General features: G+C 49.5%; 5 protein-coding genes across 5 annotated transcripts; 4 read left to right on the plus strand and 1 right to left on the minus strand.

The window, feature by feature from the left end:
• Positions 1–164: 164 nt before the first annotated feature.
• On the plus strand, positions 165–2,520 carry N7500_008132 (MDR family MFS transporter; the record flags this gene model as incomplete). The annotated part of the gene is made up of 13 exons (XM_056679276.1): positions 165–309; positions 357–421; positions 481–785; positions 838–852; positions 901–970; positions 1,017–1,232; positions 1,285–1,446; positions 1,500–1,506; positions 1,563–1,673; positions 1,731–1,861; positions 1,917–2,024; positions 2,084–2,262; positions 2,316–2,520. The coding sequence occupies 13 exons, from the start codon at positions 165–167 to the stop codon at positions 2,518–2,520; spliced, it is 1,719 nt and encodes a 572-aa protein (XP_056529648.1).
• A 722-nt stretch (positions 2,521–3,242) lies between these two features.
• N7500_008133 (PP2C family serine/threonine-protein phosphatase) lies at positions 3,243–4,592 on the plus strand (the record flags this gene model as incomplete). The annotated part of the gene is made up of 1 exon (XM_056679277.1): positions 3,243–4,592. One exon carries the CDS (start codon positions 3,243–3,245, stop codon positions 4,590–4,592), a length of 1,350 nt encoding a protein of 449 aa, XP_056529649.1.
• A 3,692-nt stretch (positions 4,593–8,284) lies between these two features.
• On the plus strand, positions 8,285–9,994 carry N7500_008134 (uncharacterized protein; the record flags this gene model as incomplete). Its single annotated transcript, XM_056679278.1, has 3 exons — positions 8,285–8,940; positions 9,009–9,890; positions 9,958–9,994. 3 exons carry the CDS (start codon positions 8,285–8,287, stop codon positions 9,992–9,994), a joined length of 1,575 nt encoding a protein of 524 aa, XP_056529650.1.
• Positions 9,995–10,420: 426 nt separating this feature from the next.
• On the minus strand, positions 10,421–11,701 carry N7500_008135 (uncharacterized protein; the record flags this gene model as incomplete). The annotated part of the gene is made up of 1 exon (XM_056679279.1): positions 10,421–11,701. One exon carries the CDS (start codon positions 11,699–11,701, stop codon positions 10,421–10,423), a length of 1,281 nt encoding a protein of 426 aa, XP_056529651.1.
• A 440-nt stretch (positions 11,702–12,141) lies between these two features.
• N7500_008136 (Mcm10/DnaG-type zinc finger protein) lies at positions 12,142–14,448 on the plus strand (the record flags this gene model as incomplete). Its single annotated transcript, XM_056679280.1, has 1 exon — positions 12,142–14,448. The coding sequence occupies one exon, from the start codon at positions 12,142–12,144 to the stop codon at positions 14,446–14,448; it is 2,307 nt and encodes a 768-aa protein (XP_056529652.1).
• Between the last annotated feature and the right edge of the window lie 496 nt (positions 14,449–14,944).

Here is a 14,944-nt window from a genome sequence, read left to right on the forward strand (position 1 = left end):
CAGCATCCAGGACATCCACTCAGACGGGGTCCCTCCACATGGGGTTTCCCGGGGTTTCGCAAGTCCGTCGGGGCTCCTGGGGCTTCAAGTTCCTATGCACTTTACTTTCTTCCTCACCTTTGCTTCTGGTCTCCACGTTCCATTTTCCATCCAAATTGTAAGTCATGGCCAACCATGATGTTACGCGTTCCAAACCCTCTGAGCTCGACGCAAATGATACACCGATGTCATCGGCCGTGGGCGACAGCCATCTATTGACAGGCAAGAAGTTGACCATCGCATTTGGAGCAATGCTTCTAGCCCTGTTGTGTACGTCTACCAAATTCAATCTTCGAGCATGTGACTGAAAAGCGTAGTAATCGCGCTGGACCAGACTATTCTATCAACCGCTCTACCACGCATCGCCTCAGACTTCAACGCGGTTAGTGAAGTGATGTGGGAAAAGCTAATATTCGTCGTCTTATGTACAACCCTCGGTAGTTCTCCCAACAAGGCTGGGTCGCCGCCTCGTTCGTCCTCACGCAGACTACCTTCATTCTCTTCTTCTCACAAGTCCTTCGCCTCTACCCAGCCAAATATGTGCTTATAGCATCTGTGGTGATCTTTGAAATCGGCTCTGCTTTGTGTGGTGCGGCCCAGGATATCAACACACTCATCGGTGGACGGGCACTCTCTGGTGTTGGCGCTGCCGGTATCCTCACTGGTATTCTGCAAGTGATGGCTCAGGCTACCCGGTTAGAGGATCGACCCACGCTGTTCAGTCTCTTCGAATCTGTATTCGCCTTGTATGCTGCAGCCTTGGTAAATATGATATATAGACTGCTAATTCTACTTTAGTGCCTCGATCATTGGGTAAGACATGTTTCTCCATTCGCTGTGCAATGAAGCTTATGGCAGCAGACCTCTTCTAGGCGGCGCTCTAACGGACCACGCTAGCTGGCGGTGGTGCTTCTATATCAATTTACCCATCGTACGTCAGCCACAGTTGCTTTTTACTACTTGCTAAATTCTCCCAGGGCGGCGTTTCTATTGTAGCGATTGTGTTGCTCCTCGACGCTCCCCCACCGCTCGGATCCGAGGACTATGATTGTTCCTTCAAGTCCATGTTTTGGCGCACGGCTGCCTTAGACTGGATTGGCACAATCTTCAGTCTGGGTGCCATCACGAGTCTTGTTCTAGGTCTCCAGTGGGGTGGAAACGAGAAGGCATGGGACAGTGTAGACGTCATCGTCGTATGTATTCGGAGTGCAATTTGTGAGAGGCCCGCTGATTGACTCGCACTAGTGTCTCGTCCTTGCGCTCGTGTTAACAGTTGTGTTCATATTCTGGGAGCGCTATATGGGAGATCGGGCTATGGTTCCGTTGGAAATATTCAAGAGCCTCTCCATTTACTCGATCTGCTCCTTCGCGATCTTTAACCGCTTCATCTACCTAATCTTTACCTACGTGCGTTTTGTGCCTATCGCGCTTTTGAGGCAGTCACTTACGTCCTTTCACAGTATATTCGTGCGTGCTGTGTCAGCTTCACTGACCCTAAATCGTCCGCTGACAGTAGTAAACAGCCATCTACTACCAGGCAGGCCGTCATCATTCTGCGACCAAGAGTGGTGTGGACTTGCTTCCGCTTATGCTGTCTGTCGTTATCTCGATTGTGGTGTCTGGACAACTCGTTGGTATGTGTCATATTTCCTGTTAGTACCAGACAACTAATAACATATATTTGATGTCAGGTCGCTACGGCCGCTACTGGCCATACTTGATCGGCGGACCGGTGGTCGGAGCCGTCGGTGCTGGACTAATGTACACTGTGACGGCTTTGCCCTCAAACGCAGCTGTGATCGGCTATCAGATCCTGGTCGGCGTAAGACTTTTCTCGTAGATTTCGCATACCCCCACTAACACAGACCCTATTACAGATCTGTATTGGCACAACTCTACAGAACATCCTGTTTGCCATGCAGGCTGAGTTCGACGACACGCCAAAGCTCATCAGTCAGGCGACGGGTATGGTGAACTTCTGCCAGGTACGCATATCATCCTCATATCTCGCGACCGCTGCTCATACTTGATCCCAATCTTGCAGTTCCTCGGTGGTACCATTGGTCTCGCCATCGCTGAAACCACCTTTTCATCCGAACTCGTGCGCAATCTGCGCAAGTACGCGCCAGGCGCACCTTTCGAGACGATCCTGCAATCGCCGCTGTCGATTTACAGTCCGGCGGTCCCAGACGTACTAGTCCCAAATGTCGTACGCGCCTATGTGTGAGTCCACTCGCGCTCATCGTTGTGAATGATGACCTAACGCATGCCTGTAGCAAATCTCTCTCTGTCGTCTACATTATTGGCGTCCCAGCGAATGTTCTCTCGCTGGTCTTCGCACTCTGCATCTCGAATATCAACATCAAGAAGAAGCCGGAAATGGAGACAGAGGATAACGCGCCGCGTGGTGACAATGCGGTTGGTGGAGAACAGCCAGTGGCCTCCGAGGGGCAGCCGCCTATGGCGGAGAAAACGAACTGACGCCAGTCCGGTTAAGCGACTTTAGCTTCATTCTGTGCAGCATAACCGTTTCAATAAGCACCATCTCCGAAGCAAGCGGATACCTGGATGCTCTTATGGTACATATATATAAAAAGGAGAATTGAAGGAAAGCTTTTACGAGTTTCCATCAGAGATACCCAGGCGCAAAGAACTAGCCAGACTCGCTGAACTTGACCCTTAGAGACTGGAATGGTTTGGGCTGACTCCTTCACTCTAAGTGGTAGATATGTAAATTCTTAAAAGAATCAAGATTGATTTTACATGGCCTTGTTCTGAATTTTCGAGTAAGGGTGTGTTAAATTTTGGACGATATACTCCGCAAGCTGAGGATATATAAACTCTTGTGCTGCTTCCGACTGGTGTATGTATCATTTGATCCTTTTTATAGCGAAGATTAAAACCCACGGTACTATTCACCGTAGGAATATATTTGCTTAGAGCCTCATGAACTAATAATTTCATATAGGGCTACTCAGCTCTGTGCTATTTTTACCCCTTTCCATATTGTCCGAGTACAGCAAGGAGTCTCGTGATCTTACCGCCTTGACGAAACCTGGGGCAATCCTCAAACAACTTTGATGTTTACAAGCTCCGTCTTCTTCCTAGCTATACAACCCACAATGTTATCATGTCTCTCCCGACCGCGTATAGGGCGCGTGACCTCTTCCATCGTACGGACTCGTACTAAACGTCCATTCTCAATGAACAGGTTCTCTTCAAATTCGAAAATCTATATTGCAACTGCTGGCTTGATCAGCACGCCCGGTTTGTGGTGGTTGACCGCTACAACGGATGATGTGCCCCGCCTCGAGAGTTCACCAACGGAGCACTTGACCCCTGAGCCGGGTCCCTCCAAAGAGGATGTGACACATCTATTATCGAAAGAAGCCTACTCCTTTCAAGTCAGGAGCATTGCAGGCGTCAACAGATACGATGGCGCTCAATTGGCGTCAAATAGCCCTTGTGAGGACCGGTTCCTTCATGGCACACTTTCCTCGCCGTGGAATGAAAATGATCAATGGATGTCCTGGGGCGTCTTCGATGGACATTCAGGCTGGCAGACAGCGGACCTGTTGACGAAGCAGCTCTTGCTTTTTGTGCGACGCAGATTGGCCGAAACTAAACCACCTTCAAACAATGAGTCGGTGCCAAATGAGTCGGTCCAGCGCGCTATCATGAAAGGATTCGTGGACTTTGATGACTCTATCATCAAGACTGCAAAAGACATATCTAAGAGCAAAGAACCTTTTCAAGACAAGGTGAAGAAACTGCTTCCTGCGTATGCTGGTTCATGTGCTTTGTTATCTCTATACGATCCTATCACAAGCACGCTACATGTTGCGTGTACTGGTGACTCGAGAGCGGTTCTGGGACAAAGAGGACCAGATGGAAGTTGGGAAGCAATCCCCCTATCAGTAGATCAAACTGGCAGCAATGAAGAAGAGGTCGCCCGCATTTCCAAGGAGCACCCTGGCGAGGAAAATATAGCCAAAAATGGACGGGTGCTTGGGCTCGCGGTCTCACGAGCGTTTGGTGATAGTCTATGGAAGTGGCCTATAGATTTTCAAATGGAAATGAAGCGGAAGTTCAATGGCCCAGCTCCCCTGACGCCACGGTACGATGTTCACACGCCCCCATACTTGACTGCCGAGCCGGTCGTGACAAGCACTAAGATCGACCCCAATAAACCCTCGTTCTTGATTCTCGCAACGGATGGGCTATGGGATCATCTCTCCAACAAGCAGGGTGTCGACTTGGTAGGGAGCTGGTTGGAGCCAGAGCCACAAGGAACCGAGGTAAAAAAGAGCAAACCAGACCTAACAGATCGACAATTTGATTTTGGTAGATTCTGGGAAGATGTGAACTGGAAGTTTGTGGATGAGAGAACAACGGCCCAGGATGATAATGCTGCAGTACATCTAATGCGCAACTCCCTGGGTGGAAATCACCATGAGTTGATAGCAGGTCGACTTGCCTTTGGACCTCCTTTTTCTCGACGGGTACGGGATGATATCACCGTGCAGGTGGTTTTCTTCAATGTCGAGAAGTAGATGTTGGATTCTTCTGTTGCTCTGGGCTTACACATTTATTTTATAAAAGATGTATTCCCGAGCCCTATTGGGTGACGGAGACCAAAGATATATGATTGACTCCCTTACTGATAAACCATACATCTTCCAACTGTTCCCATCGCAATCCCAAAGAATAGTCTCCCGAGAATGTCTGCTTTCCAAGATATCCAGACAATACAGAGCGATGAAGGCCATTTGTATAATCGCTCAGATAGTCCCCTGAAGGAGATTGAGATATAGTCATACAAAAATAGGTCTTTCTGCCCTTGGTCTCACTTCAGGAGGACTGTTTCTCTTTTTTAAATACGCATGCACGTCGTGTTTAGATTGTTTCGGAGAGTAAGTCATGATTGATGCCCTTATTAATCCATGATACCTCTTTCTATCTATATCTAATGTAACACTTCCCATCAAACAAGAGAGAGCTACTGACTAGACCCTGACGTCTAGATATGTGTACGGGGCTGGGTGTTTAACAAAATCGGACTCACAGCGTTATGTCGCGCTCTATTCATCAAGCTGGATGTCTCATGAAAACTGGCTTCAACAAGTTACAGTACTTCCGGTATTGGTGTCACAACCTACCAAAGATACTAGAATAACTGCGGATGAAAGAGCGAGCTAAAAAGCCCTGTGAAGATCAGGGAAGAAAATGGTCTGGTGGCTCTTACGAAGGTTTTATCACTCAGCCCCTATTAGATGAAATTCCACAATACTATGCGTAGGACGTAAAATCTTTAGCTAGTGATGGCAGAAATATAATAGCCGACTGACTCGACAATAGGTACGGAGTGACGGGAGTAGAAACTGAAGTGAAGAACCGCATACGGCTCTCCAATAACGGTAAGGAAGATATATGCCCTGAGCACCTACAAACTAGGCTTAGTCTGATCGAATCAACACTTGGTAGAGCGCCTAGTGTCCGCGGTGAAATATAAGCGAAATGCGAGATTGAGGATGATTATCTATAAGATGCCAATCAAAGAGATCAATTTTTTCCTAGATTCGCGTAGCATAACGTTCTAGTGTCTCACTCAATGTTTGATAGTAGTGATATGTATATAGTACAGGGCTTACACGTTCTATTTCTGACAGGCCAGCGTATCACATAACTAGGGGTTAAAAGGAGTCATCAGTGTTTCCAGGTATAAGGCAATAACAGCTACCACTATAGCCTTACTAGCCTATATATAAGGATAGGCTCCAAAGTCGCACCTTATACTCCGTACTGCGCCTGAATCTGAAATGTAGTCTGTGCATAGGTCAACCCCAACATGTCGGCCAAGACAGCTGTATAAGCGCGTAATATCAAGGCCTCATAGCCCACACTTATCTAGAAACGTGACGGAGATGCACTAGCGTGTATAAGTTAGTATATCACAAATTCAGCAACTTTTATCGAGGTGATCACCTAGAACGAAAGCTCGGCTATCTGCCTCCTATTTCTTGAGCCCCGCTCCACTCCAATGAAGGCATAAGTAATACTAACGATACAAAGAAGCATCAACAAAACACATGTCAGACTATCAAATTCAACGATTATTCGAAAGTGAGTCTTTCTGTTAAAAAATTGAAAAATAACCAGAGCCTAATTTACTGACTAGAAGCAGAATACCACAACTTCAAATCTCAAAAAATAGTAAGAACATTTAGCAATATAGTATAGGGCAATACTAAACATATTAGATGTGCGAGAATATGCGAGGTATATTTGGATTGTGCGGCCATGAGGCAACAGTTTATATTGCGAGATGTCCTCTTGCCATTCAAAACCAAGTGACCTGTCCTCCTCATCAGCGTGAAGACGTCCACGACTGGCAAGAGGACAAGGATAACGAAGAATGCCCTGCATGTAGAGGGGTAACACCACCAGAGACACCCTGAGGATACATAATAGGCAATGTGCTAGGCCTTTACATTATACCTTCTCGGTATTGATATTCTCCCGTATCCTTTCAACAATCTTTTGCTCCTCTTTCCCCCCAAGTGTATGAGATAGCTCTGTCCTTTGCTTTTTCGGCCCATTGATTGCGAAGAATAAAGGTTCTATCCAATCAGAATTTGTTCAAACAAAGAATTGGACTGGACGCCTCACAATTTCCCATTCTGTTGACTTGCAAGGTATACCTGATGGGGAAGTTGCAGAACATCTTCCTTGCTGAGTTGTTGAACGACATCCAAATCAAGAATAAACCATCGTCTAAGAGGCTCATCCGAATCGAAATCTGCGGGAATATGGACGTGGTCGTAGCCCGCTGGGTGAAGTGTAGGATTGAATGCACGATTTAATATAGCTGTACAGAAATCCTCCCCAATTTTGACATAGCGCCTCTGAGGACAACCATCTATATCGGTTACACGAGCATAAATTATTATTCTGGTAGCATTGGTATTCATATTTGCAACGAATGGTGACAAAGCGAGCAATGCAATTGCGCATTGCGGAGTCACTATCGTGCCTCTTTATATGGCTTGGGTAGGCGGTTGAGCGGTCAAAAGCCTCGGTGACGGATTAATGGAAGGCCGATGATTTGGACGGCAGAACCTTGGATATCGACTAGGGACATATATATCACTCGTGAGTCGTGACTCGTAACTGATGCTAGATAATCTATTCTTCCACCGCTCTATCAAGGAACCATGGGAACTTAAGTGATTTGCTGCCGAGAAGCGGGCTTTGTCAGTTCAAACCCGGTGAGAAATGAAACTTGGGATGAGCTGGGAGTAGACCTCCGCAAAGCCCACAAAGCCTATAGCCCAACCCAACCCGCAAATGGGCTGGGTTTTGGGCCCAGGCCCGGGCCCAATAAGCCCATAATAGCAGCCCATCATAGCCCATAACCCATAGTGAGGTTTCAAGGGCTAGGTAGCAGAGGATGGCAACTGCTTCCCTTGTAGGATCTGTCAGTCACCTGCCTTTCTCGGCCAATCTAGAGGTTATGATAAACCCTTTCACCCAAGTTATGGATATTCCCACACGAGGTCGTGGTCGCACTGGGCTTCGGGTGATTGACTATAAAAACCCCGGTGTCCATGGCATGATATGCCCCCCAACATGTTGAAAGCAGCCACACAGTAGGCTCTCTAATTTCAACATCGGCTACGTATGTGCAATTCCCACATGTATTTTCCCGGTCCCTATCGGCCCGTACATGGCAAAATGCCGATTTTCGAGGCCCACTCTCGGCATCCCTTCATCCGATACGCTGGGCTCGTAATCCTACAGTCACGAACAGAGTATATGTTCGAGAGAAAGATAGTGAGGACACATCTCATGCAAAGGAATGACTGTAGGACTTGATAGACACAATTAAGAAGTCGTAAGGAGCGATTCAAAAGAGCACAAGGTCAATCTATATAGTAGGACATGTCGTCATAGCTCAATCCGGTAGAAAACTCCCGCGAGTAGAGCATCCCGTGACCAATCAGAGGACATGCCGTGAATTGATGACTGGAGACTCTGGAGAGAGTCCCATCCCACCTCCCCGCAAAGCAGCTCGCCAGTCACCGGAATTCCTGAACAGGCAAAAAACGTCCTAACCCCAGTCTATTTACCCGGGGGTATTGAAACATATGTCACTTGGGAAAATTCCATACTCTCTTTTAGTTGATCTTCCTTTCCTCTTTTCTCCCCTCAATTCCTTTTCTTCCCTCAAACCCTCTACCCCGCCATGTCACCCCAACAAGAGCTCGTGCCGCAAACAGAGTCCATCGCGGAAGTCTATGCAACAGACGATGCCTCGTTGACTTCCGTTGCACCGGAGCACCAGCAGCGATGGTCTAATCTCATCACTCAGTTCAACAAGACCTATAACCACCGTCCAGACTTCGTGGCGCGCAGTCCCGGCCGCGTGAACATCATCGGCGAGCACATCGACTACTCACTGTACGATGTCCTACCGACCGCTGTCAGCGTCGATGTGATCATGGCTGTCAAGGTAGTCCCCGCCAGCGCGGAGGGCACCACCATCACGATCGCCAATGTCTCACCAGAGAAGTTCCCCACACGTGAGTTCAGCGTGCCCCACGGCAAGGACGTCGAGATCGACCCCAAGAAACACGAGTGGGTGAACTACTTCCGCGCCGGCCTTTCAGGCGCCATCAAGTTCCTGCGCAAGGAAAGGCCCGATGGCTCTTTCGTTCCTGCCAGCATGCAAATCTTGGTCGACGGCAATGTGCCACCCGGTGGTGGTATCTCCAGCAGTGCGGCCTTTGTGTGCGCCAGTGCCCTGGCCGTTATGAAGGCCAACGACCACGAAGTCTCCAAGCAGGATCTGTTAGATCTGGCTGTTGTCTCGGAGCGGGCTGTCGGCGTTTATTCCGGCGGGTGAGTTATCCGTCTCTCAGAAGACAACGAGAAGCCAACAAAAGGCTAACCTCATTGCGTGACAATAGCATGGATCAAGCAGCATCCATCTTCTCCAAGCGCGGCTACTTGCTCTACACCCAATTCTTCCCTAAATTCCAAGCTCATCACGTCCCAATCCCCACATCCTCCGACGAAATCACCTTCCTGATGGCCCAAAGCTTCGTCACCTCCAACAAAGCCGACACCGCTCCGCGCCACTACAACCTGCGCGTAGCAGAATGCACCCTCGCCGCCGTGATCCTCGCTAAGCACCACGGCGTGACACTACCCAAGGACAACAGCTCTCTCGGCTACAGCCTGCGCAACTTCCACAACGAACTAATGACCAAAGAAGGCCGTATCCAAGACCCACTAGAGTACCAAATCGACTCCGTGATCCAAGCGACAATGGATCTGTTCACACAAGAAGAGGGATACACCCGCGAGGAGATGGCACAGCTACTGGGCATCAGCGTAGCCGAGCTCGAATCGACCTTCCTTTCCGCATTCCCCGTACAAGCAGAGCGATTCCTGCTCCGACAGCGCGCGCTACACTGCTTCAAGGAGGCACGCCGTGTGCTCGATTTCAAGGCTTGTCTTAGCAAGGCTACCCAGCTGGACCAGAAGCGCATTCACTATCTTGGTCAGTTGCTTAATGAGTCGCAGGAATCATGTGCTACGGCGTATGATTGCAGTGCGCCGGAAGTCGATGAGATCTGTGCTATTGCGCGTCGCGCGGGTACTTGGGGTAGTCGGTTGACTGGTGCCGGGTGGGGTGGTTGCACTGTTCACATGTTGCCTCAGGGTAAGGTGGAGGCTGTTACCACTGCGCTGAGGGATGAATATTATCTTAAGAAGTTCCCGGATATCAGTAAGGAGAAGTTGGAGCAGGCTATGGTTATTAGCAAGCCGTCCAACGGGTCGTTCTTGTATGTTCTCTTTCCCCTTTTGAACCGCTGGTTTACACTGGATGATGACTAACGTGTTTGGATATAGGGTTACGGGGGCTGCTATTGACCAGATCCCTCTTTGAATATTGCATAGCAAGTTGAAGGAAAACCCACTTCAATGAGGCTATTGATTATAGTGAAATCCAAAATATAAATTTAAATTCATCTTTCATGGGTCATCTAACAAATAGTATACATCGTAGCTGCACAAAGATGCGCTGGATTGGAGAAAGATACCCCGGATCTCTTAAGCATCGGCGTCTTTCGAGGGCCACTGATATGTGCCTTCCAAGAAATCGCGTAGATTCGTTGGGATTGTGGAACGAGGTGAGCCTCTCAAGTCGAGTTCACTTGCACTGGCAGTGCCATTGGTGGCTCCATCTGGGAAGGAGGCTCTGGCCTCTAGACAGATTCGACTATGGAACCTGCTGCTTGGGTTCCTCCTCAGCCAGGTAATAAATTACCCACATAACATATGGCAATGTTAAAGTTCAGTGTCCCAAATTGTTTCAAGTTTTCTTGGGTGCAGCCTTCGCGAAGAAAGAGCTCATTTTCTGCATGCCGCTCGTGTTGACCTTCTTCAGCTTCTTCACTGCTTGGGACTCCGCAGCCTTGGACTTTTTCTCCTCCTCCTCCTTGCGGCGCTTCTTCTCCTCCCGTGTATCCTGTTCCTCGTCATCAAGGGCTCGTTTCCGACTGAAGTTCGACATGTCGCGTGATGCAAGCGCTTGAGCACGAAGGTCCGCGATCATCTTGAGATGGTCTTGCAGCGGCTTAAAATCAATCGGGCTTTCTGCAGAAGCGAGGATTTCATCTAGTCTGGCGGCCATGGCAGGGGGTAGATATGATTCCTTCATGAAGGACAGTGCAGTGGAAATTCGGAGGAGCCGAGTAATATGGTTTGGGACTGTCGACTCTTCGCTCGGTGGCTCTGGCACGGGCGTCGATTCCCCTGCAGGTGTCGTAACAGATGGTGTCGCAGTTGTACCCACAGTCGAGGGTGAATCCTGCCTCTCCTCGGATTTCGAGACCGATTCCTGGTTCTCACTTGATGGCTCCTGGCTAGTCGCAACATCTTCTCGTTTGACTGACATCAAGGGTGTGGCTAGTTCCTGACGAACAAAGCGTTCTTCCAGACTCGCAGGAAGACCACGATCCGCCATGCGTTCTGCCTTTGTGACTAACTCTTGAACCAGCTTCGTCTCATTGAACCGGAACATCTTTTCATCCCCAGCCTCGACCACTTCACTGATAGCTTCCGCTCGTGCTAGGAGGGAGCTCCGGAATTCAACGTCATAAAGTACTTGGCGTAGATGCTTGGGCATATCGTCTTGAGAGTCGATTATGTCGTCAAATGGCTGAAAAAGAGAACGGCCTGATTTCAGAGAAGGCGCTAACAATGGAACCATGAAAAACATCGCATCAATTGGGGTTGCCACTAGGAACTCTGCTTTCTTCGTGATTGAGGCCTGCACAGGGGGCTCGGTCTCCTCTTTCTCTTCTTCCGATGAGTTCGGGCTTTTGCGCGGGTGAGGGGCGAACAGGATACTTCGCGCCAGATGCGCCGGGGGTGCAACAACTGTAAATTCGTATATACCGCGATTCGGGCAGAAGAAATAGCGCGTTAACTTTCCCGACTGGGGATCTGGCAGGGAGAGGAGTCGCGCATTGTCGCTCGTCGAGGACGGAAGGATGAACGTTTTGCTTGGTTTCTCTGCAGCAACGAGTGTTTTAGCCTGAGTCTCATCTTCAGGCTTTGCCTTTGACACTGGGGCTGATCGAGTCTTCATGGTGTATGGGAGAGTGAAGTTTGGGAAACGGAAGGGGCTAAAATGGGCGACGCGCCCAACGCGCCTTCCCGAGCCAGGCCCTGTGCGCGATCCGTCACTTTTCCTGCATTAGCGAAGTTTCAGCCCTTGTTTATTGTATCCCTGTTTCTCGTTTCTATTGTTGATCGCTTTCACACTCCGACTTTCTACTTTCTACATCCCGCATTCTGCACACTGTACATTGCGCACGGGTAAAGGGTGTGGGCCGCAGATGACGCTCCATGGTATATTCTCTGGTTACGCCTGAACACTCTCATTTATCGCCAGTATGGTCTCTCCAATCGCTTGTGCTAATTTCCGACTAACTATTCTCCGCTAAAGTGGTTGAACCTGCGTGGCCGCCCCAATCGCCCCGCGCGGCTCTGTTGAGTTCGCCGGCTGGACGACGAAAGTACCAAGACATGCAACGCACCCGAGAGAATCTGACATCCCCACTGAAGCGCTCAAGTACCACCCCCAATCTCCGATCGAAGGCTAGTCAAATTGTGGATGAAGATGACGGGGAAGAGGAGGACGAAGAAACCCTACAGCTTCAGCTAGCCGAGATCAAAGCGCGCCTGAAATTGAAGAAACTACAGCAAAAGAATCGCGGAAGGTCTAGTTCGAACCTCGACGACGAAGATGTGCGACCAAATTCCGCAATCAGCGCTCTACGGACAGAAGACCGTGGAGCAACACCAAGAATCCCCAATGGAGCGAGGCAAAGAACGAGCAGTGATGGAATCCAGGTTCCGGCATCACCTACCAGGCGAGAAGTTGCCATCCCCGACCCAATTTCGCCTCGGAGATATGTCATGGGCATAGATAAGGGCTGGAAAGCCAGTGATGTATCCTTGAGACGACCGCCAAGCTCAAAGCCAGGCCCTCGACCAAGTAGTCATATGGGATTTCGAGACGGTGCTACACCGCGCTCGAATGACATATTCGGCTCCCGGCCCCAGACTTCTCCTTCATCGGTGGGAGGGATCAATCGAATAAAAAGTTTCAGCGAGAGAATGGCGGAAGGCAGGGCGGCAGAGAAGTCTCGGCTGGAGAGAGCAGAAAGGGTCCAAGCTAACCGCAGTTCGGCTTTTCAAGTCGATAAGTCGGAGTTGGAGGCCTTCAAGGCTGCAGCTTTTGATACAAATCATTCCCCCCCACCGCCATCGCGAGAGCGGTCCGTCGAAAGCTTCAGCCGTGAGGATATTCTTCGATCTATGGGACAATCCCGCCCATCCGGTCTACAGCGCAGTAATACAACCCCCAACGTCCGGCGAGTTGAGGGCAGTGCTCAGAACGAGAGACCATCTCATCTACATAGACGAACGCATACGGCAGAGGGAGAACCAAGTTCCTCCCAAAAACTAGGGCAAACAGATGATTTGGTGAAGCCACCGGATTCATCAAAATTCGAATCCTACTCGTCACTGCATCTATCAAGCCGGGTTCTTCCGCATTCTTTCTTGAGCCGCACACTCGCAGACAAGAAAGTTCTGCGCATTCCTGATCTACTCAAAACCGTCAGGGCACCCGCATTCGAGCTCCCAGAGGATATTGAAGGGGACTTTGTGGTATTTGGCATCGTTGCGTCCAAGTCCGACCCCAGAGACAAGAAAGCTACCGGGAACGCGTCGGTTAAAGAACAGGATCCTTATGATGATGGGCTTAATAACACGAACAGATACATGGCCATTACCCTAACGGATCTGAAATGGACCATTGATCTCTTCCTTTTTGACACTGCTTTCCCCCGCTATTATAAAATCTCGGAAGGAACTCTCGTCGCAATTTTGAACCCCACAATCATGCCTCCCCCAAAACACAAGCTGGACACAAACAGATTCAGCCTGTCTCTGTCCTCATCAGATGACAAGGTCCTCGAAGTTGGCAAGGCACGGGATATTGGGTTCTGTAAGGCTGTGAGAAAAGACGGGAAGACCTGCCAATCCTGGATAGATGGTCGAAAGACAGAGTTTTGTGACTTCCACGTTGATATCCAGATCCGACGCACTCAGGGCCAACGCTCGGGAGTCAATGCTGACACCGGTATGTTTGGTCCTGGTGGTAAATCCGGCTCGCGCACAGGGCTGTTTGGGGCAGGAGCGAAGCGAGGAGGTGCTCAGAAGCAAGGCACGAAATACGATGGTCCGCAGTATGACATGGGATCCCAATCGCTCTACTATGTTGCGCCCTCCAGGAACCGCGGCGGTGGCCATTCGTCCTACAACCCCATGGGAGGCTCAGCGGCAAGCTTGATTGACGCACATGACGATCCATTCATCGCCTCAGGTATGATGGGTCGTGGTATGGACAGCAAGGAGGAACGAATGCGCAGGCGTCTTGCGACCCAACAACGAGAGCGTGACATCACCCAAAAACTTGTTTCTGGTCGTGTTGGTGGTGTGGGCGCCGAGTACCTTCGCACAAGAACCAGCAACGAGAGTCCAAACAAAGAAAAAGCACCAGGAACGCCCTTGCCCAAGAGCCCCACCGCAACTAACGGCATGGATATGGCCACCTTTGGCAAAGCAAAGAACGTCCGTTTAAGCCCAATGAAGCGTGCCCATGGCAAGCCCCACGGCAGCGGGGTCAAGAAGACGCGGTTCATCACTTCAAGGGGTATCAGGGAGGCTGGTCGGGAGAGCCTGGGTGCGCCAGCTGAGACCACACCCAGTCGGAGACAGGTACTCTTGGATGATGACGACGATGATGAGCTGGAGTTCATTTGACCAATCCTGTCACCACTTCAATCCTCGAGTCCCCTTTGATACCCATAACGATAATGAATACAAAGCATATCCCCGGTTGCATTGGGCGGATTTCCTTTTTGTTGAACTTGTCGAGTAAGAGTTACATACAATCCTTGTTATGAATCAATGTGACCATTAATGTACTTGTACCTACATCATAGGGCATATGAGCCTTTTCTTTTCTTAGTCTACGTCTAGGTACTAATGGCGGATTTGTATCGTGGCCTAGCCCGGCTACTGCCGAAAGCTTGTTTTGACTACGCCGTGCTAGTTCCAATGCCTACACAGAGAAACGAGATTCTATGCCGACTTAAAACCAACTAGACAGAAGACTTTCCTAAATATGAATTTCCATTGAGCTATTCCGCTTTACCATGATTCCTCCCGTGAGGACCGATGAATCGCTTCCCGCGATGAAAAAAAGAAAAGAACACGCCGATACCAAAAAGAAAGAAACAAGAGCGTAGAGAAAAAG

Source organism: Penicillium coprophilum, assembly GCF_028826855.1.
Source record: "Penicillium coprophilum strain IBT 35676 chromosome Unknown utg000005l_segment0_segment0, whole genome shotgun sequence".
Classification (NCBI taxonomy): domain Eukaryota; kingdom Fungi; phylum Ascomycota; class Eurotiomycetes; order Eurotiales; family Aspergillaceae; genus Penicillium; species Penicillium coprophilum.